This window comes from Plectropomus leopardus, chromosome 9, assembly GCF_026936395.1.
Source record: "Plectropomus leopardus strain MGB_pleo_1.0 chromosome 9, ASM2693639v1, whole genome shotgun sequence".
Lineage (NCBI taxonomy): Eukaryota > Metazoa > Chordata > Actinopteri > Perciformes > Serranidae > Plectropomus > Plectropomus leopardus.
Genome location: NC_142184.1, coordinates 21,639,006 through 21,663,603, shown reverse-complemented (window position 1 = coordinate 21,663,603; position 24,598 = coordinate 21,639,006). Strand labels below are relative to the sequence as shown.

Below are 24,598 nucleotides of genomic sequence, written 5' to 3'. Positions count from 1 at the left end.
AGTAATAGACTAATATATATGAATATTTAAATTATAATGTGGATACTGTGCTGAATGTGTTATTTTGTTTTATTTTAGCACAATTCAAATAAATGTCTGAATTATAAATGGAGGGTAAAAAAACAAAAGGCCAATAACAGTAGCCTGATAAGACCATCCTAATGACTTGAGCTCAACATTTTGTTTCATATGGACCTAATACATCCATAATATGGATTAAGGGCTCTGATATGCACTCTGCCACCCCAAACAATTTAAATCCACAGTGCAGTCTAGTGTGGCCAATCAGGGATCCCCACTGTAGTTGTAAACGTCGGCAGCCAATCGGGGACCGTGTTATATCTGATGACGTAGCCCGCCGATGACGTAGGCGCCCGCGCGGCAAAATGCGCTAGCTTTAGCATTAGTAGAGTAAACATCGCAGTACGTGAAGTTAATTCAGTAACAGAGTCGATAACAAGAATTTAAAAAGAACAAGCGGATGCACTCGCGGCGTTTCTCGGAGGAAGTGACTTTTTCGCCGTGTTTCTGACTGGATTTAGCTACTGGCTCTGTTGGTGGTGGAGAAGATGTTTCCTGACCGGTACAAACACAGTGTTTACTGTTGTTTCGCCGCTGATTGATCTAATGGAGGAGCAGAAACGAGAGGCTGCAAATCTGGGGATCACAGCCATGCAGGTCACAATGCTTCGGACAGACAACAAGGACTCTAGTTACGAGGTAACCACACATATAAAGAGTAAACATCGATAAAATGTATGTTTTGACCGCCACTTACAACGCATTTGTGTAGTAGAGGCTAGCGTTAACTTCCCTTTAATACATCCACGGGTTTAACGCCAGGATTGGTTGGTGGCAGAGAGTCCAGACCAGACTGTATATAAAGATATATTTATGTTTATATACATGGTCCAGACTGATACAGAAGGCTAAGTTTGCGTCACCAGGATAGTTTTACCGGGCTAGGTCTATATACCTAAAAAGCCAAATAGCAGTAGTCTATTCTAATTTTGCCTATCAAAAGGCCTTGCATGAGTGGTGTGTAGGATTTAGGGGGATTTAGGCCAGGGTCGACCAATATTGGGTTTTTTTCAGGGATAATACCGATGCTGATTGTCATTAGTTAATAAGACCATAACAGATATTTGAAACCTACCAATATGCATTTATAATAAATACATGGACATCTTTCTGTCAATGTTAAGAATTTGGAATAAAACAAACTCCAACACAAAACTTTGTTCAAATGCCTTTAGCAAATGTTTAATCAAAACTTTTAATGTATCTAGTCAAGTGAAAATTTAAATTAAAAAAAAAAATGAATGAATAAAAATAACTTCCTGGAGTTTTACAACAGAAATGTTCCTCCCATCCTGACACTCTCTTTGCACTTCTTGATCAGACTAATTAATTTAATCTGTGATCATTAAAATAAAATGCCAGATGTTGACCCCAGTTATTGGCCAGGCAGATGATCTGTAGACCCCTTATTTAGTCACATCTAGCAGATTGCAGATTTCAACCAGCTAACTTCTGCTGGTTAGAAACTCTTCAGTGTTCATCTTTCAGGAGATTTTTTTTATTGGGAGCCAAATGATTTGCAGAGGTCTCTTCCTCTCATAAACAAACCGACCCAGGCATTTAAACCAGTAAAAACACTGAGTAAAGCAGTGTCTCCTTTAAAAGATCTGTTTATTCTGACACTGCTTGTCACTTGGGCTGCTAACTACAGCAGCTGATGCTAAAAAGCAAATGTCTCGAGAGCAAGTGATTGAGTTATCCGTTCTATGTGACTGCAAAAGTATGGCGGTGCAAAATGGCAGACTCCATCAAAGAGGCAGATATAAACATCATTTTGAGGTAACAGAAATACAGCAATTCTTATTTTCAGTTGATTATACACTACAGAAAACGCACTTATTACATTCCACTTCTGTCAGTATATGCCCCTGAATCCTGCACGCTGGACCTGTAATCAGGTGTTTGTGGGCAACATGCAGCCCAATTTGACCTAGAGTGGACTGGACCAGTAAAACCATTGCATTATAACCTACAGTTATCAACACCTCCAAATTGTCCCTTTCTGTTAATATAAAAAAGTAGCTATATTCTGAAATCATTCATCCCTTTACAAAACACATAACGTACAGCATAAGATTAAAAAAGTGCAGTTACCACAATACTCCGTTCAGTTTTTCCACACTCTGTCAGTCTGCTACTCACTGCCATTACATGTGTATTTTCCCATACATTTCCACATCCAACCAAAACTGGAAGCTACTGAGGAAACAGATGAAGTTATCCCTCAGCCTTACAAACCGTTTGCAAATCAAAAGTGTGGTCAGTACCTTAGCAATAGGGTTCCACCAATATTTTTTTTATATATACAGTATATGTACACACGAGGCTGCTGATTGACAATATTTTGGACCATATTCAGTGTCCCTAAATCGGTTTTCTTTTTTATTTCCAGAGAACTGTATTCTGGTGAGGGTTCAAAAAAAAGCTCTGAAGCAGCATTTTACCTGAAGTGGGCTACTCACTTTTTAACCCCTTAAACCTGACACTTCCTAACCTTCACAAGTGACTTAATATTAGGTGTGCAAAGTCACCAAGTGGGCCAGGTTTAACCCTTTGGTGGGCTTGTTCTGGCCCGCAGGGCATTCTTTGGCACCCCTGCCTTAAATCTATTCAATCAACCTACAATGCCTGACTAGGCAAATGGATGACTTATTACCTTTAAAGACTATTAATTACATTTTAATCTTTACTATTGTCCTACAATTAGGCCTATGACCGGAGTTTGCCAACTTAATACGAAGGAGAAAATGCATTGAAACTTGTTGATCAGCATCTTACGTTGTCCACATTACCTCGTAGAAGGGCCATGAGCCTGGCCATGGTCATTTCTGAGGATTAATTAAGGATTTATGTGCTCCTGTGTCTTTCGAGCTACTGTTCAAATGCTGCCATCTTGTGGTGTTAGGTCAAGTTTTAAAAAAGTTTCTCCATCCCTCCCAGCACCATGATAATTTCCCTCCTGCCATAAAATTTGAACATTATAGATATTTGGTGGGTGTACTGTCTATAATAGTTCGGTAGTTCGACAGGGGAATGATGAGATAAATTGCAAATCTCTAAAGACGTATTAACTTGGTGGTGCCTAAATTGTTACAGGCCACAGAATGTGATTTGTGCTTTATAATAGCACATTATAAGTAGGGATTGACAGATTTATCTGCCGATTATCTCGGCCAATATTTAGCATTTGGTGGTTGTCTGTATCAGTGTTTTATTTCAGTGATCGCAGATAAAAATTCATTGATGACAAAGTGTGCGTATTACACTCAACCAACACCACCGAAGGCAGTCTGTAATTCATGCAAAGAGAGTGTCAGCAGCATGGGAGGAACTTTTACTGTGTAAAATCTCAGGGAACTAATTTTAATCATTTATTTTTTAATTTAAATTTTCACTGGACTTTATTTAAAAAAGTTGCGGGGAACTTGCTGAATATGATGTTGAAAGGTTTAGTTTTGATAAAAAATTTACTAAAGGATTTTTTAGATTATCGGTTATCAGTCTCATTAAGTATTAATAATTGGCATCAGTATCTGCCCTGAACCAATATCGACCTACCCCCAGTTATAAGGGACTGTTCGTTATTTATGAGAGGAAAGGGAGTGGTGCAAAAAGGGGAAGGTGTGTCATATTTTTTTAAATACTTGGGAGGGATGCATGCTATTTTATTTTGGCTCAGAGGAGGGGCATGCAACTTTAAATGGCTGTATTTTGTATTTATTTTACCACCATTTTTTAATTTTGTTTTTTTTTTTTTTAAAGAAAACATGCCTTCCAAATCCCAAATTACACCATTTAACATAGCCAGAAACAAAAACAGAAATTATTGTTGGATTTTCAAATTCCTGATAATCCTTGAACACATTATGTGGGATTAACACTCACAAGTCACAAAAATAACTTAAACAAATCTAAGTTTACAGTAGTGATATTTCATCAAAATCACTTTATTTATTTAACATGTCTCATTTAAAATTTTGCTGAAAAGAAATAGTTTGTACTAACTAACCAGCATGCTGGACAAAAGTGAAAAACCAAGCCTTTTTTTTTCAAATCCAGAATTTTGCCTCCAACTTTTAACCTAAAGTATTTGAAGAATATCAGCTTTTGCCATCAAACAGAAGATTTAGAGTCCCACGGGCTGGACTGGACACGTTGATAAATTATTTTGTTCCTCAGTCTCTCAACTTATTAAATCACAGTATGGCTCTAAAGAGCCTCAGTGTAATAGTTAATGAGTAATATGTTGCACTACATCCACTTTTCATAATGTCAGTGGTGATATGTGGCGTTTATTTTATGTTTTTCTTGTTTGGTTAAGCATTGTTTGTATTTCTGTATTCATGTGCATTTATGTGAAACAGCCGACATCCTAGGACGCAAGACAAATTTCTGATTTATCTCTGGCAATGAAGTGAAATCTTATCTAAATCTAATCTACCGTAAAACTTCAAATAAAAGCCTAGTCCCAATTAAACATCCAGTCCTTTTTACAAGCCCAGCGTGGCAACATATTGTGACAAATAAAAGCCTGTCTCAATTCTAGGCCTGGTCTGGTTGCCATGAAGTTCAATTTTATTGAAGTTCTTTGGATGTATAAAACCAGGTTGTTGGCTACTTGCTGGAGATAATGTGAGTTAGCTGCTTAGATCTTGATGTTTAATTAAGATGATTAGATGTTTAAACTTTGTCAATATGGACATACTACTCACAATGTTAGCTTGGTAAGATTCTCCACAATTCAATCATTCAGTTCATTTTGACACCATGAGCACCAAGAAGACAGTATTACGGGCATAGTAAACAAGAGAGACATAAGAAAAGAGATTAGCTGATATAAAAGACTGTTTTTAAAAAAAGCTAAGGGAAATTGTATTTTTTTGTCTTTCTATTTCATTTTTTTGTTCTTTTTTTAAGGGATTATGGCAAATTTTTAGGTTATTTTCATGTACTAGGGTCATTTTTTATTTTGTTTCTCATTAACTTCTTCCCATGTTTTTGAAAAAAAATTTGCCCAGGTTACAAAGGATTAAATAAATAATTTGATTGTATTTCCCATCTTTGCTGAGCAACAGTCTTGTGTGAAAGGAATAGACACCTGTCTCAAATATAAGCCTGTGGAGGTCAATGATTTAAGCAAATAATTGCTCAGGCTATTGATTGAAGTTTTACGGTAATCTAAACATCATAGGGCATGTCTTTAAAATCTAAAAACTAATTTTATGAAAAAAAAAAACCCCACAAAAAAACAGTCACACCCCAGCCACCATAAACATTTGCATTTAAATGTCCCAGTGGATGATTGACATGCGCTTTAAAGTTTTCTGCCCACTCTTTTAACCAATCAGAGCGAAGGGGCGGGCTTTCACAGTAATCTTTACAAAATGGCGACTGTTGTTGTTTTGCCGCAGGGTCAGTGAATAAATCCGTTTTTCATTTCAGTAATTTTCTGCACTCAGTTGCAGAAACAGCACCAGGAAAAGCCCAGGCGCCCCGAGGGTCGGCTCCGTGTGGCCTGAGATGAAAGGTAAAGAACGGTCGCCGATCAAAAAACGCTCCCGGGCCTTGGACGATATTCGAGACAGGGGAGGATGCCACCCGACCAGTAAGAAAATGGGGGCTCTCTCGGTTTCCAGTGGGAGTAATAATGGAAATAGCTCGACCAAAAGCGACGGCGGCTCGACGAGACGGAGTCTGCTCGGCGATAAAAGAGACAGAGATTTCGACGGGCACGGTCGGACGGGAAATAACCACAGCTGTCAGTCCGCTGCTGCTAGCTCCGTGGGTAAAAACCACAGCCTGAGCCTGACGCTGGATTTAGCCTCACCGAGGACCACTTCACGCGGGGAGCAGCGGGTGCAGCCGCCCAGCACCGAGAGTGAGTACAAAACCCTCAAAATCAGCGACCTCGGCACCCAGCTGAGCGACGAAGACATTGAGGATGGACTTTTTCACGAATTTAAGAAATTTGGGGATGTGAGCGTTAAAATAAGCCGTAGCAACGACGAGCGGATAGCGTTCGTGAATTTCAGGAAGCCGGAGGACGCCAGAGCGGCTAAGCACGCGAGGGGACGCTTGGTGCTCTACGACCGGCCCCTAAAAATCGAGGCGGTGTACATCAACAGGAGGAGAAGCCGCTCCCCCGTGGAGAGAGACTTGTATGGAGCAGCGCAAAGCCATAGACATTTGCAGAGACCACTCTCGCCCACCGGGCTGGGGTACAGAGACTACCGGCTGCAGCAGCTGGCCCTGGGACGGCTGCCCCCTCCCCCGCCGCCCCCTCTGCCCAGAGAGCTGGAGCGGGACAGGGAGTTTGCCCTGTTTGAAGCCAGGACACGTCCGGCTTTCATTGCAGAGCGAGCAGCGTTTCGCGAGGAGGATTTTATATCTCCAGAAGATGACCAAAGAGCTAATAGGACGTTGTTTTTAGGCAATCTCGACATAACTGTTACAGAAGCAGACCTGAGGAGAGCCTTTGACAGGTTTGGGGTTATAACGGAAGTGGACATTAAAAGACCCACACGGGGACAAACCAGCACATATGGATTTCTGAAATTTGAGAATCTTGACATGGCCCATCGTGCTAAGCTTAGTATGTCTGGCAAAATAGTAGGCCACAACCCTATAAAGATAGGCTATGGGAAAGCAACACCCACCACGCGCCTGTGGGTGGGTGGACTCGGACCCTGGGTTCCTGTGGCTGCCCTGGCAAGAGAGTTTGATCGCTTTGGCACTATAAGGACCATTGACTACAGAAAGGGGGACACATGGGCCTACATTCAGTATGAAAGTTTGGATGCTGCACAAGCGGCATGCACACACATGAGGGGCTTCCCGCTGGGAGGTCCTGAGAGGAGACTGAGAGTGGACTTTGCTGACACTGAGCATCGCTACCAGCAGCAGTTTCTTCAGCCTCTCCCAATACCACCGTTTGACATGGTGGCTGAGTCATTTGTCCACCGCGCCACACCTGAACCTCTGAGGGTCAGGGAACGGACTCCACCGCCGCTTCACTTCAGGGAGAGAGAGCTCTTTCCTGGAGCCGAGTGGCCCAACCCAGCTATTCGAGATCGGGTACGTGCCTCACCCTTTGAGCCCCTTGAGCACTTGGAACGTGAGCGGCGAGCGCGAGAGCCTTGGTCTTTGGAGCGAGAGCTGCAGGGGCGAGAACCTGCACGCAAGCGGCGTTTAATAGAGGACGGACGCCATATAGACCACTCCCCGGACAGCACTGAGAGGACAGTAAGGCGTCGACGTGCTTCTCCAGATGGCAGTCCTGGAGGTAGCAGCAGAGACGGAGGGCGCTTCAGTGACTCAGAGCGCCCTCTTAGGGGCGAAAGACCCTCCCCTGTACGAGAACGCCACAGCAGCCTGGAAAGAGGCGGGGCTGAACGGAGACTCAAAAGCCAGAGTCTCTCTGACAAGGGACCGTCAAGCAGCGGCGTTTCCGCAGTTGGAGAGAGAAAGCGAAAAGCAGGCGATGGTGGTAAGGGGCCGGCCAAGCGGGAACGATCTGAGAGCAGTTCCAAGGGAGGCCAGCCGTCCAAACCAGACGGTACCAAACTCAGTCTGGCCTGGCATGGCATGCTGCTGCTGAAGAACAGCAACTTCCCAGCCAACATGCACCTACTGGAAGGCGACCATAACGTAGCCAGCGACCTGCTTGTCGAGGGCACAACAGGAAGGCAGGTGAGCGAGCTAAAGATCACTCAGCGGCTCCGTCTGGACCAGCCCAAGCTTGACGAGGTGTCCCGGCGCATCAAGGTGGCGGGTCCTGGCGGCTACGCCATCCTGCTGGCAGTTCCTGGGACCACAGAGGATTCATCATCATCTGACCCTGCAGCCTCAACTCAGCGGCCGCTTCGCAACCTGGTGTCTTACCTCAACCAAAAACAAGCGGCTGGAGTCATCAGCCTGCCTGTGGGAGGGAGCAGAGATAAAGACAACACAGGGGTTCTTCATGCTTTCCCTCCCTGTGATTTCTCCCAGCAGTTCCTGGATTCCTCTGCCAAAGCTCTGGCTAAAAGTGAAGAGGACTATCTGGTCATGATTGTGGTTCGTGGAGCATCTTAAGAAAAGATCAGAACACACTAAGTTCAAGTGGTGTTTAAAAAAAAAAAAATCTGCTGTATGTCAGTAACTATTGCATGCTGTGTGTTCTGCATTATGGGGTACACTAGTATGGTTCTTGAGTGTTTGTATGTTGCCATGTAATCCACTAAAAGGACAAACAGTGCCCTCCTACAAAACTAAAAGGATGTGTGTTTTTGAAGTTATTTTAAAGGGTGTACAAATTGCTCAAAAAGTCAGAAACCTGCAATAATTCAGTCAGAATACAGTAAAACCTAAAAAATGAAGAGCATTTGATGAAAATATTTCATTTAAGAATGAGAGATAAGTCATTTTAGAAAAGAAATGGTTGGGTCATTAACATGTTTAAAATCTTGGCTATCAGACTCTACTAAAAAGAAAAGAACCAGATCATTAGAAATGCATTGAGAGGACACAATAACACCTCCGATACAATAAAACCATAAACAATGACTTTGCAAGCTCTTATAGTGTTGAAGCCACACCTGTCTGACATAGTGTTAACAAAAGCTCATGTTTTTGTCTGGGCTATTATGAGTTGCCTTTGATTGTGTGGGTGTTATTGTGTCTACCTCCTATAGAGGCATTTCCATGAGGGGGATCAGAAAACATCCTTTTTCAAAGCTTTGAATTTCAGTGCAATGATGTCTTCTATAATCACTTGACGAATGGAGACAAAGATAAGCATGGGCTTTTTTGCATTGAGGGGTGTCCGTAAAGGTTTGTTGAGTTATTTGGTACTGTAGTGACAAAGCTAATTAGGACAAAGAACCTTGATAACATTTTAAGGTCAAAACACGTCACACAACTCTTCTCCAGTGCGCTCAGGTAACCACCCCGATGACCACAAAGAAGCTAAAAAAAGTTTGGTTAATGGAGTGTGTTGTCCTGCAGAAAAGGTGTGTGAAATGTATCTTACTCTGACACTGGCCTTCTTTTGTGTTCTCTCAAACTTGGAAAACATTTTGAATGTCACTAGTTAAGGCAAGATACAGCTCACACATTCAAAGCAGCAGTTGGTAATTTTTTATAAAAAATAACTGTCATATATGCTCAAAGTCTCACTATATTGACCAAGCACTAAATGAGACAGATCATCTGTGGAAAAAAAAACATACTTCTCTCCCTGCTCTATTGCTTGTAACACTTGTGATAGCCTTACAATACGTAAACAAAAAAAAACATTTAAAGCCTCTAGAGTCTCTAGCAGCTGTCAGTCATGTCAATCGCTGCTCGTGAACTGCAGTCAAACTGTTAAACACAGCAGCACCGATCAAATATGAATTAGGATTCTGTTACTGCATTGCCTGTTTCTCGCCTCAAATGTTTTCATAAACACAGCTTTGTGTACTGTTTAGCTTTTTAAAATTAGAAAGTTGGTTCAGCTGGTTGGTGGTGCTCAGTACTCCAGTTAGCTGTATCCAACATGGTGGCTGGATCACAGACTTTCTCATTTTACAGATAAACATTAAAATACATTTCTGAAAACATTAGAGACAAGAACTAGGCAATGCAGTAATAACATCGTAATTCAAATTTGATCAGTACTGCTTAGTTTGGCAGTTTGACCACAGTTCACAGAGCAGCTGATGTGATTGACAGCTGTGTGAGACACTCTTAAGGTATGATTGGTTGTTGCTGCCATTAGACACAGTAGGAAGAGGAGGAGTGACATGATTTTTTTTTCACAATCTGTCTCCTGTACTTCTTTCAGAATATAGTGGAAACTTCAGAAAATTGACACAAAGTTCTTTTAATTAAAGTTACCAATACCAACTGTAGCTTGAGGTCCCATGTGTTGTGAATTCTGTTTGAAAAATTACATGTCCATGTTCATGGTTTGGATTTGAGAGTATCTTTGATTAATGTGCTCCCTAAAACTGCAACGCCAAATTGCAAGATAGACAATAGACACAGTGCGTGTCCACTGGTAAAACTAAATGTGGAATACTAAATACTAACAGATGTGAAATTTTTGCCCACAGAACAGCCCATAACACAGTACGCATAGCATAGTAAAGCAAATACTAACATGTTTTTCATACTTTTTACTTTATATTTTCTTTTGTGCATCCCTTCCTTAGAAATGGTTGTGTAATGTGATCTATGAAAAACTACAGTAGTAATGGATAAAAAAAGCTTAGAGAGCTCTGTGTTGTTTCATTTATTGCTCTAAAACCAGTAGGCCCTAAAAGAATAATAATATTAAGTATCAGTTAAATGTTGGTACAAAGTAACAAAAAAACCTGCTGTTTGTTCTGTAAGTAGGTCTGTGTAATTTTAAAGTTTTATAAATAATTTAACAGTTCTGGATTAAATCAAAATTTTAGAGGTTTAAATTGGACAATATTTTGCCTGCCGACATGTTACCAAGGCCTACTTACTGTCTTTTGTTTTGCCATTATATGTTTGTCATGCAATAGTAACCCACCCTGACTTATAATTTGCTGAGTTTGGTTTATTTTGTTTTGAAAACATTAATATGTGATAGAACTGTTACATATGTGAACATCACACCCACTTCGACGCTGGACTCTTGAGGAGATGAGTGCAGAGCTGAAACCCTCTGCAGGGAAGGTGTTTGTGAGTCCTCGCTAATGAGGCAACTTTAAGTTGTGTATCCCATCTGCACCTGTGCTGACTTCTGTTTAAAATGGAAAATTGAGCAATGTACACTTTGATGTCATGGGAAAGGAAAATCCATAGAGCCCATGCGAAGCTGTTCACATACCTACAAGTGCATTTGGGCACTTAATGTGACCGATTATCAATAAATTGTTCATTTGAAGGGAAACATGTTTCTTCGATGGAAGTGAATTGAAGAAACACGCTGCCATGCCTTATTGTGTTTCGAAAGGAGTTTTCACTTGAAATTTGTTTCTGCACACGAAAAGGGAGACAGTTTGTTTAGCAACAGTGAAGACAGACCCACATGTCGTGTGAGGATCCCTGTTTGCTTGCAGGCCTGTTCTGAGCTCCTCAGTTGCCCATCGTAAATTACTCCCCCATGAGCCTTCTGTTATATCCTCGCCGTTTCCTGTTGGCATGTGAACACCTGATCAGGATGGAGGAGCCTCTGCTGCCTCTTGCTTACAGCCAGTTTGCAGTGTGAAACGGCGGCAGATGCAGACAGCGGTGCAGTTCGGGAGCCGAGGGCAGGAGCAAACAGCGGCATGGGCCAGTTTCCTGTTGTCTTCCCTGCTCGTTACTCTAAAGGTTTTTATGTGCCATGTTCCCGATTGTGAGTAGGAGCTGAGGAAATCCCATCACCGGCCGTCACACACTCCACTCGGGAGATTGTGGGTGACACCGCTTCGAAATTTCCATAACAGTTCAAGCTGTCTCACTGCAGAGGCCAAGCTGAACCACTGGGCTGATTTGTCTGTATTATACTTTGCCCAGTTTGATTTGATATGACTTAATGTTTGACTCAGGGAAGAGGATTGGCTCAGGAATATTGTTTGCCCCTCGTTTTTGTGCTCTCCTCTGATTGAACCTACTCCGAGGAGACGAGTGAAGAAGCAAGTTTGCTGTGCTGAAGCTGCGTTCTGTCGTCATCTGAGGTCTGCTGCAGCATGGAAACGAAACACCGACAGGCCAGATTGTTTTCCCCTTTTGACACTGCTGGAAGGAATCCACGCTGCGGACCCACACCCTCCCTCAAATTCTTCTAGGAGACCTGTTTATTTAGCCAGTGCCCTTTTACAAGTTTAAGGCCACTTTACACAGGAAAGAAAGTTTTCCCATTTCCTCCTGCCATTCAGTTTAGTCTTAGCAATGTGAGAGCAAATGCTGTGTGCTGTCTGAGAAGGACCCCTAACTCCACTAGAGAAACATTGCCATCTTGAGGACCATGGAGCTCCTGCTTGCCTCTCACAGTCTACCTGACAAATCACACTCATGCACACCCAGGCCAGAGCCGGTATCACTGCTGGTAAGGGTAAGGAGAAAAAGTGCTGCCCGTCAGGTCTGTATCGGTGGCTAAGGCAGCAGTGGTAAGTATCAAGTGTAAACACCACATGTTTTTCAATAACAAATGCAAAATGACACATTGATTTTCAGCCAAAGTCATTACAGAGGTTATTTCCGCCGATGGCGACTGGCACAAATTCAAAAGACATTTCTCACAGCAGATATTGTGTCTTGTCACAGTAGGAAAATCACTGTTATATTCAAGTGTTGCAGTGGGTGACAGTGAGCCAGGATGCACAGTAACCGGAGCCTAAAATCAGTGTAGCTAAATGGAATTCACTCTGTTAATTACAGTATTTACTCCTGTCATTTTCCTACTGTGACATGTCAACATGTTTTATGTGAAAAGGTCCTATTGTGTAAGATAGCAGGACCGTTCACTGCCCACAGTAACCCATTGCGTGCAGTAATGCTCCAATCAAGAGCTTGAGAATCAACAACCACCCAAAAAGATAAATTGTCCTAATTACTCAACATGTCAGTACCTTGGATAATATACCCATGCAGAGGTGCTTGTTTGCAGCAAAATTTAAGTTAAATGTTGATTTTTTTTACAGCAAACCTGCTGCAGCTGTTGAACCCTCTGCCTATAGGTAAGACAAAAACAGTCCTGCACATTTAGGTGTTTTTGCAGCCTCACTGGGGATGTAAATCAAAATGGGGATCACTATTGGTGACACATTGTTAGTATAGTCCACCTGCAGATAGTTTGAATATTGTATTCAACTGTTTAACTGTTTTGCTTGTAGATGTGTAACAGATTATAGTGTAGTATATGTAACAATTCATGACCATACCTATGCATTCTGAGAATAAATTTGTTGAACTTGAACTGTTCGATCAACCTGTGTAGCAAAGGTTAAGTGAATAGTTCAACTAAATTATTCTGATTATTATAAAATATTATAATTACTCTATAAACTATCTGCTGGTGGACTATACATGTAACATATTTCCTTACTGTTTTTCACTTTAAGATTTATGATGTCACTCAAGAAAAAGATAAAATAACTAGAAACTGCCGGAAAGGTTAATATGGTTAATATGACGTCTGTGAGAAAACTAGTCTAGGCTCAGTGATCAAGGCCCAATTGTTTGACAGCAGATCAGAAGCAGCTTAAAGCCACGGTATTCTTTGTAAAACATTTATTCATGTTGAGCGTGATCAGTAAGCCACTCATTACTGGTCATACGTTATGTAGATAATGTTATTGATCCTGCTTAAAGAAACCTTTATTAGGTTAGTTATTGTTCAAGCCTTAATAATTTATAATATATTCAGTTAAGCAAAGTGTAATATAAAAAAATAATAATGACAAATGAAAATGTCTTCTGGAATCAAACTGTAATTTGCATTAGGAGTTGTTAATGGCTATTGGACACGAATAATAACCTTTAGTTAATGAAACAGACAATATTAATGTGGGATTTAAAGGAGGCTCAGTCTTGGAGTTTATAAATCCACCACAGGCCACCAGTTTGCAATCAAAATGTAGCTTATGTAATACTATTCTGTGGCTAACAATGATTTAAATACTTCACTGACAGCAGTCTGCTTTTTAACACTAATAGCTACATGTGCAATTTATCAAACTGCCACAGTGTCAAACCAAAACCAGAAAGGCATACAACTAAATATTCACTCATTAATATATCGAGCAGCAGAGTGTTTCATGGAAAAGTGAGATATTAGTGTTTGTCTAGATGCACAAATAAAGGAATACTTCAGGGAAAACATTGAACATATTGATTGACTGATGTGGGACCACACTAAACAACAACAAAATTACATCAAAAAAATCTGTTTACTAACTGTCACACAACTCGTGCGGTTAAATCCAAGTCTCATTTATCCAGTTTTATGCTCAGTACTTCCCAAACATTTGTTTTCACTTAACAAGTACTATTTAAAACTGAACCGAAAATGGGAATTATCTGTGCTTGACCCAGACTCCACTGTAAAGATTTTTAGCAAAAATTATTGCAAAGTACTGAGCATACAACTGGATAAATGAGACTTGGATTATACTGCACGAGTTGTGTGAGTTTTTTTAAACTGATGTTTTGCCATAGGTTTGCTGTTTTTTAATGGGGTCCTCAAGCAATCAATTAACCAATATGTTGTGTTTTTCTGAGGAGATTTACGAGAGAAACCTTTTCTTCACAAATGACATGGTTACATGACATGACCAATTGATTTACAAATGATTGGTTATAAGGTGAAGTATTCTGTGTGGAAAATGGGCCCATTATACCTTAAAACAAGAAATTCTAAAATTTAAAAAATTATGTTGGCTATTTTGTGAAATCAATTGACCTACATCTGGAAAAATTAGGAAATTAAGTTATATCAAGAATATTTCACCAAATTTACTAGAAGTCGTTACTTATAAACATTTGTTGAAGTACCACATTGTAGTTTCATGGCAGTATTTGTAATGCACTTCAACATTTTGTAAATGTAAACTGGTGTACAATATAGCAATGTGTGATTACTCCAGTTCTGAACATCTTAAGTCATTATTTGTTCATGCATTACTAATAGAAAGATCACATGATTTAGAGTCAGACAGGAATCTATAAAAGCCACAGATTTTACAACTACAATTTCATTCTTGATTTAGTTATCTATGCTGATTGCAGTGCAGAAATTTGCAGTACGAAGCACTCACTTGGATATTGTGTCAATCAGCATTATAGCTGCAAATCAATGAACTGATAAGTTTTCTACTTTTACATCAATCAACTAATTTGATAATAGATTATTCCGTTTTAGTAACTTTTTAAGAAAAACAGCAAAAGATCTCTGATTCCTCCTTCTTTAATGTGAATATCTTTTTGTCTAAACATGCTCAAAAACTCATGAAACTTGGTAGTACGTCCGGCCTGGCGGAAAACTTTGTATGGGTGGTTTTGGAAACGGGCGTGGCAAAATGACTCCACAATGCCCCCTTAGGTGTAGCCCCAATGGCCAGTTTCACCTACAAAGTCTCTTGGACCCACCCCCCAAACACAACAGGAACTCGTCCATTCCTTAATTTCTTGCTCAGTTTTGGCAATTTCTGGCCTCATACTTTTGCAAACTTGTCCTACAGGATTAATCTAATTGACTTCAAATTTGGTGTGTCCAATATTAACCCCTTGGTGATGAAAACTTATAAAAAGTCTGTGCAAAACTTTTACGGTTTTCCTGTGGTACGGTGTAGAATTTTAATATTTTGCCTTAAAACAAGAAATTGTTAGTGTACATTGTGCTATCTGCCTGAAACTTTATAGGTTTGATCAGGGTCCCGTCCTAAAAACATCTGTATGACAATATTCACTAGTTGTAATAGCGCCACCTACTGCCAACAGGAATTGAAGTAGTCTGCAAATGATGTACACCAAGATGATGTGGAATTTATATGCCCTCCAGTGCCATCTGGTGGGCTAAAGTAAGCTAAAGGGAATGCCAAAAACATGTAAAGTGTTAAGAGGTTTGGCTCCGTGGGTAAATCAGGCGGTTAGTGTGCCTGCGGTTACCAGTTCAAGTCTTATCTGGGACAGGTGACTTTTTGAAGACAGCTGTCCAAAGCACAGAGCTAAAGGGAACGTCGAAAACATACAAAGTGTCAGTAGGGTTTGGCTCAGTGGGTAAATCGATGACGTACCTTGCAACGAACACTCACAACAGTTAAAAGACACACAATTGTCTCCTTGTCTTCTGAATTTTCCTATAGTAAATACTGAATTTTCCCTGCCAAGAACTTAGTTGATTATCGCCTGACTCATATATCAGTCGAGTTTTCAACAGATGTCACTGCAGATACTGAATAAACCATTTCAACACCATGTGACCCTTGTATCAGCAAAGCAGATCAGCTGATATTTTATTTGATTTATGCCATAAAATATCATTTGGCTGTAGATTCATACAGTTTAGACACTGATTGTGATAGTAGCTGCTTGTAAAAATTACCTGTCCTGGGTGAGGTTCAAACTAATGGCCTCATAGTCTGCAGGCAAGCCCTCTAACCAACTGAGCTAAACCTTAAGACATTTCAGTTGTGTTTTAAGTTGCACATCAGACTCTTCTCTGGGAAGCAGCCTGTAAAACGTACCTGCCCTACATAAGGTTCAAACTCAGCATTCCAAATAGGTTTTTTGTTTGAATATTAATTAACATGAAATTTTCATGGTTTGGATGACAAATGTACACCAAGATGACATGGAATTTATGTGCCCTCCACTGCCATCTAATGGGCGCTGGAAGTACTACACCAGGTTAAATCTCTCACTCTAGGGTCCAAACTCTCTGTGTGCATTATCTGACTTTCACAGAAATAACGACCGCTTTAGCTAGAGTTCACCAGTACCCCGACATACGTGGGCGTGCGAGGGCCCTTTGATCGCTGCTTGTAGCTTTAATTGACAGTTAGATTTCTAAAAATAATTGTTAACTTGAACTAACACACAGTTTCAAATCATTTCACTCTGAACTTCTGACTTGTTTACTTCCTACACAGAGTTCCAATGGACAGCTGCTGAAGCACCAGTATGTTTACAGGCCGCCCATCAGTTCTCTACTGTAAGTACCCTTTTTTGTTGTGATGTACAGTACATTAACAATCTGAACTGACTGAAAATGTTTTTTGTGTGTGTTTGTAAACCAAAGAGAAATAATTACAAGCATTTGTTGGGCTTAGTTTTAAAGCCAAAGTGAAAATTCATGTAATACAATAGATGAACCACCAACACATGTATTCACATCAGTGTGTCTAAAAAATGTGTTAATAAAACACGTTAAAGATGATGCTACTTGTGGGTGTTTTCCTTGCGGACAGAGAGAGACGTCAGCGTGGTACCAGTGCATTTATTGCTCTGAGTCGTCTGAGTCAAACGAGAACAGACTTGAGTCACATGTCAGTATATTAGCTGACAACGCACTGTTAAAAGGCTTAAAAATTATCTCTAAGGACTTTGAACAGGATATCTATGATTGGTTAAGTATATTTTCTAAACTATCAGTTCACAAATCCAGGAGCCAGAGTAGTGACAAAACAGTGCTTTACCCATAAATGCGTTTGCTGCAACAAAAATATAAGATCAAACACCATCAAACAGAACTTAGTTCATTATCAGTGGCATTTAGAAAATTAACAGACATACAAATTATTTCAAGATACTGCTTTAACATACAGTTCCTTAAAATATCCAGACAACTAACAAGTAAAATAATCCTAAACCCAAATCTACTTTTAAAGCATCAAATGCATTTCATAAAAGATTTATTGTGGTACAAAATATTCAGTTGCCCTCAGTCACAAAGCATACTGGTAGTGAATGCAACTCGTGAGCCAAAAGAGCTTTTGTGCATGACTGTCGTTATTGAAACAATACAAAGAGCCTTGCTCAGTATTGTGAAAGTGAGATGAGGGGGAATAATTTGGTACTAATTGAGACAGCATTCTTTGAGTAGAAGCTTTCCTCCGCCACAAGAGGGCAGTGTAACAAAAGCCATCCACACTTGGACGCTGGGCCGCCCTCAAGTAAACTCAATGATTGAATAATGGAGGGTCATAATGGTTTAAATAATATTAAAACAGTTGAAACTATTTATTTTCTTTTTTTTTTATACTAATAATAAGCTTCAAGTTGCAGGTAGGTTTCTAATGTGTCTTTGGCTGACATCACAGGAAAGTTAGTAAAGATACAATACAGTACCTTATAAGGCAGACAGTGGTGAAAAACAAGGAATTCACTGAAAACGCAAAATCTTCTACATAAAAAAAGAATCAACAACCAACAGACTCCCATATATAAACACAATACAATTATAGGTTGCATTGCCATTAATTGGCTGCCTGTAGGCACTGTAAAGGCTAGGCAACAGTTTCCTATCAGTCCAGTTATATGGGCAACATCATCAAAACATCTTTGTAATGCAGTTGGTCAGAGATTAACAGAAATACAGGGTCGACAAAATGACACTTAATCACAAACAATGACACAGAAAACCCTGCTATTTAGCAGAGCTTATCAGCAGTCCAACTGTGATCAATATATTTAGGAAACATACTTAAATCTTGACCAAACTGGCTTCTTGTTTCAGTAGCTGGTACCTTTGCTGCAGTTAAAATGTTGTGCAAGTGAGCTGTAAATGAAAGAAATCTTCTCTGTGTGCATTTGCATAGAACAGCTCAAAAATGACGAGCTAGGCGTGACATTATCTGCAGGTGCTGCCAAGTAAAACATAATGTGAATGTTATTAAAATGAAACATTACTGACCCACAAAAGGGTCCTACTACTGAGGTTTAATGATCGAAAGAAAAAAAAATGAACGAGAAAGTGAAGTGTGCTCTCTTGTATGCAAACTGCAGGTGCAAACACTGTATTTGGGTCAATCGCGTTAAAATGTGATGTGTATGTCAAATGATGCACTTTGTTGAAGTGTTAGCATTTAAAGGAGCTGAGGTGTCAGTTGTCAGGTGTTGGAAGTTAAGGCAGCTGAAATCTGTTTTAGTGTTAGGACTGAAAGCTTTTGACATTTAAAGGAGAAGTGCAGGGGCTGTTGAGGGAGGTTAAAATTGATAAGGAGAATTTATTAGACAAAGGGATCTGATTTTTTTAAAATTCACCAAGAGATTTTTTTTTGGACATGTTAATTTTAAGTTTGTTCTCTGTTATCAGCTTTTTTGTATGCAAGAATGTCATTAGCCTGGCAATGCAATACCAAATTGCAAATGCAAATTTTGCATTGAACCTCCCACTTAATTTTTAGTTTTCTAGGTATGTTATCCACACATTATAAACGTGATGTAGGTTAAAGCATGAATAATTATGAAGGGGCTTTAGAGGAAAAGATGTTTAGACTTTGAACATTCTGTTTATATCTTATGAAAAAAACAACTGAAGTTCTGAAGAGATGTCCAAATTGAGCAGAACATTTCGCAGTTTGAATATTGTGTCCGTCAAAGTATGTTGTAGTAGTTGATGGACAAAAGAAGTGTCCAGAATATTAATAATAAAGATATAAATACGAGAATGTGATTATACCTCTAAATACTTGCACATGCCATATAATCTACCCCTGTGCTTACAATAGTCTTGTTGGGGCAAAAGATTAAACTACTGAAGCCGTTGTTGCTTTTTTGCTTTGAAGAGCAGGTTACACTTTGTGTCTTAGAAGCAGGCTGCAGTTAAAGTTGGGGTAGGCAGTTGTTTTCTTGGCATTATTGGGTTAAAATTCTGTAATAACCTTTGAACACATTGTTATTGAATGGGACTGAGACATGACTTCTGCACCTCCTCTTGGCTCTGTTTTCAGGCTTTAGAAAATCTAGAGACTTTGGCCAATTCAAGGTCATTTTTAGGGAGAGGGCGTTGCTATTCATTATTCAACAAATGTTAACAAGTGTGCATGTCACTTTCGATGGTGAGGCCTGATTCAATAACAGAATATCCTGCAGAAATAGTTGCTAGCTTAGCATGGGCAACAATTGCTTATACTGCAAAGCAACCCAAAAAGAAAGATGGAATAAAAGAGAGTCTAACACCTACAAAGTGTTTCAGTGTTGCAAATAATTTAGCCTTCTGTTAAGTGTAGTCAGAGGCTCACGGGTTTTGCCAGTTCAATTTCATGTTTATGATGCTAATATAAGCTAGCTCAAAGCTGCAGGTGGAGGGCTGTATTTTAAAATTCTGCTGTCTTTCTTGCTCATGCCAGAAAACTGCCTACCCCTGCTTTAAATGGATGCTTGCAGTTAAAAGGTGTGATAGGAAAGGTCATGCAGCATAGTCACAAATTGGCCCAAAGTGCATACCAGTGAGTACAGGTTTACAGATACAAGTAAAGGCTTCCAAAGAAATCAAGTGAGAATTATTTCTTCATGGATATGTGCTTCCATTACCGACATTACAGAAGGATAACAGGATTTCAGGCTCAACTGCATAGCTTAGTTTTCAGCAATATTATGTGCAATGTAAAGGTACTGCAAAGTGATTGCAGTTTTGTTGTTGCATTTAGAAAACAATTAGAATAAGTTATAGTTGGAAAGCAGCTAATATTAAAATGTGTTGTGCCAGTTTGGATAAATGCACCTCTGATAAGAGTAGGGGGTATAATATATTGCAAAACACAATTTTGGCTCTTTAAAAGTTCAATCGCTCACCAATGTCCCAACTACTATATGTTCTTAGACATGTTACTCTTGTCTTCTCGGCCCCGTGTTACGCTCCTGCTGAAATTAAGGGTCACGCATGTCCCGACTTTAAGCTGGATTCCAAGGTCCAAGTTATGCGGGCCCATGGCAAATTAAGAGCATGCTGGTTCAAGATAGAAGGCCTTCCCTGGGTTTCATTCCTACACAGCGCCGTTCTGCAGGCGGTCGGGGGTGAAGCAGCCGTTGGTCTTACAGCTGCTTTCCGCTCTTTTGATCCGGGTCAGTTTGTTCCTGGCCTTCCAGCGCTGAGCCAGCGGCTCCATGAAAAGCGAGACAGAGGAGAGCAGATAGCAGAGCCCAGCCAGGTAGAAAGAACAGTCGTAAGTCTGAGTGTAGTCGTACAGGAAACCTGTGAAACACAAACAACATAGCAACACTGTAAGGGTGTCTGTTTAGAGGAACATATTTTTATATCAAGGAGAGACAAGCTGAAAAAGCATATTTAAAACGCTTATGTGGGGCTTTCATACAGTATCTAATTTAGGTGTGTATACCACTTTAAAAAGACAGAATAGTGTGTTGAAACAGTTGTTAAAGAAGTCATAGTATTGTACGTCAAAAAATTCAAAAAGATTTAGTATAGAATGTTGTAAAAAAATATATAGTATGCTTGGAACAGTTTACTTAACTCATTGAATAAAATGTAGAAAAATGTTATAGAATGATGTGTCGCATGAACTTACAAACTTACTTGCACTTATAAAACTCATAGTGGATTATGCTGAACAAAACTGTTAAAAGTCATGGTATACTATGTTGAGAAAGCATCATTCTATGGATTTTTAAAAACCTCATAGTATAGTATGTTGAAAAAACTCTTAGAGAAGTCGTAGTATTGTATGTCAGAATCCTACAGAACAAAAAAATCATAATATAGTATGTCAAAAAAACGTAAAAATTCGAAGAATAGTAAGCCGAAAAAAGTCACACTATAGTGTGTTGAAAAAAAAAAACAGGCCTAAAAATGTCAAACTATACTGTCATCCAAACTTGCATAAAAAATCATAATATAGAATGTCCTCCAAAACTGCATAAGTGTCATACTTAATTACGCGACCAAAATGGCTTGAAAATGTCAAAGTATAGTATTTTGTGCAAAAAAACATAAAAAATTAAAACTTGATATTATAGTATTATCCAAAATGGGATGAAAAATGAAACGTATAGCTCAGAGACCCGTTCTGACGACGTATAGTATGTCGTCCAAACCTCAAGACCAAAAATGATCCATAAAGGTCTTAGTATAGTATGTCATCAAAAATGTCCCAAAATGTCCCAAAAACTTCACAGTATATTGTTAAAAATGACCCAAAATGGCATAAAAACGTATGTCGTCAAGAATGACCCAAATACATCATAGTATAATATTTCTTTAAAAATGACCCAAAAATGTTTTCTGGACATATCATATTTGGACATTTTTTGCCATACTATTGTATGGCATTTTCAGTTGTTTTTTCGACATGCTATGAAGTTTTTGGCTGTTTTATCAACATTCTATACTAAGACGTGTCTCGACATGCTATATTAAGTGATTATCAGCTGTGTTTTGGACATGTCATATTTTGATATTTTTTAACAAACTATACTTTGATGTTTTCGGTCATTTTTTCGTTTTTCTATATAATGATATTTTTGGACTTTTTTTTTTTTAAATTCTATGCTTGACGTGTCCTGACATGCTGTTTTATGTGATCTTCAGCTGTTTTTTTGACGTCATATTTTGACATTTTTCGACACACTATACTATGATGTTTTCTGTTATTTTTTGGGACTGCTATATTATGATGTTTCTGGCCGTTTTTCAACATTCTTTACTGTGTGTGTCAATATGCTAAATAATGGACATGTCATGTTTTGACATCTTTAGTCATACTATATTTTGGCATTTTCAGTAATTTTTTCGACATGCTATACTATGACATGTCTCAACATGCTATGTTATGTGGTCTTCAGCTGTTTTTTGGACATTTCAAATTTTGAAAATTTTCGCCGTACTATACTATGACATTTTCGGCCATTTTTTCGATATACAATAATATGATGTTTTTGGTTGTTTTACAACATTCTATACGATGATGTGTCTCGACATGCTATTTTATGTGGTTTTCAGCTGTTTTCTGGACATATCATATTTTGACATTTTTCGCCATACTATACTGTGACATTTTTGGTCTTTTTTTTTTACATGCTATATTATGATGTTTCTGGCTGTTTTTACGACATTCTTTAATACCACGTGTGGCTGGTCGTTTTTTTCGACAAGCTATATTATGTCGTTTTTGGCCGTTTTTAGAAACAAAACAGAGCCTAAACTCTGACAGCTCCAAGAGTTTTTTAGGGGTAGACAATGGACCCTACAGACAAAGAAGAACAAATGTAGATGCGGTAAAAAATTCTCAACCAAGGGACAGATACTGGACCAGCCGGACGAAAATGAACTGAACGTCATTAATCTATCCAGTAAGTCCATATCACACACATGCATGCTTGCATTTAATACATTTTTAAATCATTAAAAAATTATTTCGGACTCTAATACTACAAGAATTTTTCAGAGGCTATAATACTGAATTTAACTCCTTTTCTAATTCAACCCCTCCCCAGGAGATGGTAAACACGTCCTGCCATCCCCCCAACGAACAGGACGTACTACCCATGACCGGTCCACCTTCTGTCACACGAGCCAAGACTCCCTTCAGAGGTAAATGCACATTTATTCTACCTAAAAGTCAGATACACACTGTCGTTTGGTGTAAAGGGATGTCAATATGATCTTTAATAAAAAGAGAGAATATAGAGTGACAAATAATTTGACAAAAGAACAATACCAACAACTTAATACCTTTAAGGAGGATAAATCTTTGGTCATTCAGAGTGCAGATAAGTGGGGCGCCATTGTCATACTGGATCGGGTCACATATGATAAAGAAGTTAATAGACATTTGCCAACACTGTATTTTACAGAAAGTTGGACCAAAACCCTATCCCAGATGAAAAGAAACTTGTCTATAACAGACTAAATATTCTCCTGGAACAGGGGGAGATCACTAAATCTGAACATACTTTCATAACTGTTGAATTCCCTATCATTCAAGTTTTCTACACTCTACCTAAAATTCATAAACCCTTCACAGACATACCCCCAGGTAGACCTATCATTGCAGCGATTGACTCATTAACGGAAAAAATCTCAGCCTTTGTGGACCATTTCCTACAACCATTGGTCACAGCCCTACCTTCCTATACTAAGGATTCTATGGATTTTATCAAAAATATTAAAGTTATACCGCACAGGGAGGAGCCACAACTACTGATAACAATGGGCACTGAATCCCTACATACCAATGTCCCTTTTGATGGGGGGCTTTCAGCAGCCAAACTCTGTCTGGAATGTAACCCTAGCACTCAATGTATAGTGGACCTTTAGTGGATTAGTGAAGTACTGACCTCTAACTTCTTTATTTACGGCAACAACTTTTTTCATCAGGTTTCTGGAGTGGCCATGGGCTCCAAGCCTGGCCTCCCTATATGTTGGACTTTTCTAACTGGAACTGATCTGCAATCATCAGGAGAGTCCCATCATGCAGTATGTATCAAATTTGAAGAGATATCTAGAGGACATTTTTTTCATTTGGATAGAACCTCAATCCTTATTACAAGAATTCCATGATTTCATAAATTCTATAAATACACATCTACAATTCACCATGTCGTTTGATGCAAATAGAAAGAACTTTTTGGATGTGCTAATAATCAAAGGAAACAACTGCTTAAAAACGGATCTGTATCGTGAATCGACATGTAGAAACTCTCTCCTACACGGTGAGCCACATCACCCTCTGTCTCTCAAAAAAGTCTCCCAATTTCCCCAGTTCAATCGGGTCAGACGGATTTGCAGCTCTGATGAGGACTTCCATATTCAGTCGATAGATTTGGTAAAAATGGTTACAAAGACTCTTGGATCAAAAATGCAACTGCCCGTTTCTGCGACTTGTCACAATCTGAATGCTTTGCCATGACAAGACCAAAAGAAACAGAACAGAGGACTATATGTGCCATCCAGTATTTACTGGTGGCCAGTGGCATTAAGACTACTATCAAAAAACACTGGCACATTATTAAAACCTATCCAGCCCTCAAAAACTGTTTCAAACCCCACCTTGTGTAGTGTACAAGAATACCCCCCCAACCTTCACAGCATGCTGGGGAGGGCAGACCCTCCTCCTCCGCCTCCATACTTCCATCCCCT

At 39.4% G+C, this 24,598-nt stretch overlaps 2 protein-coding genes across 5 annotated transcripts in view; one reads left to right on the top strand and one right to left on the bottom strand.

Annotated features, from left to right (window-relative positions):
* The first annotated feature begins 368 nt into the window (after positions 1 to 368).
* rbm15 (RNA binding motif protein 15) lies at positions 369 to 10,966 on the top strand. 3 transcript variants are annotated; one of them, XM_042492319.2, is made up of 2 exons: positions 369 to 720; positions 5,541 to 10,966. In XM_042492319.2, exon 2 carries the CDS (start codon positions 5,602 to 5,604, stop codon positions 8,152 to 8,154), a length of 2,553 nt encoding a protein of 850 aa, XP_042348253.1. In that variant the 5' UTR covers positions 369 to 720; positions 5,541 to 5,601; the 3' UTR covers positions 8,155 to 10,966. The 3 variants fall into 3 exon arrangements, 2 of the variants coding, with proteins under 2 accessions (XP_042348253.1, XP_042348252.1); XM_042492318.2 differs by having other exon boundaries at positions 5,524 to 10,966; XR_015777517.1 differs by lacking the exon at positions 369 to 720 and having other exon boundaries at positions 5,438 to 9,601; positions 9,667 to 10,966.
* A 6,014-nt stretch (positions 10,967 to 16,980) lies between these two features.
* Positions 16,981 to 24,598, bottom strand: part of slc16a4 (solute carrier family 16 member 4) — a 56,660-nt gene continuing 49,042 nt past the window's right edge. For both annotated transcript variants that reach the window (XM_042491268.2, XM_042491269.2), the window contains exon 11: positions 16,981 to 20,695. In XM_042491268.2, coding sequence (XP_042347202.1) covers positions 20,487 to 20,695 — 209 coding nt within the window. In that variant the 3' untranslated portion in view covers positions 16,981 to 20,486. The remainder of the gene's footprint in view (positions 20,696 to 24,598) is intronic.

Bases quoted from the DNA above. Each gene is read 5' to 3' on its own strand.
- rbm15 (XM_042492319.2), top strand. From the start codon at position 5,602: ATGAAAGGTAAAGAACGGTCGCCGATCAAAAAACGCTCCCGGGCCTTG.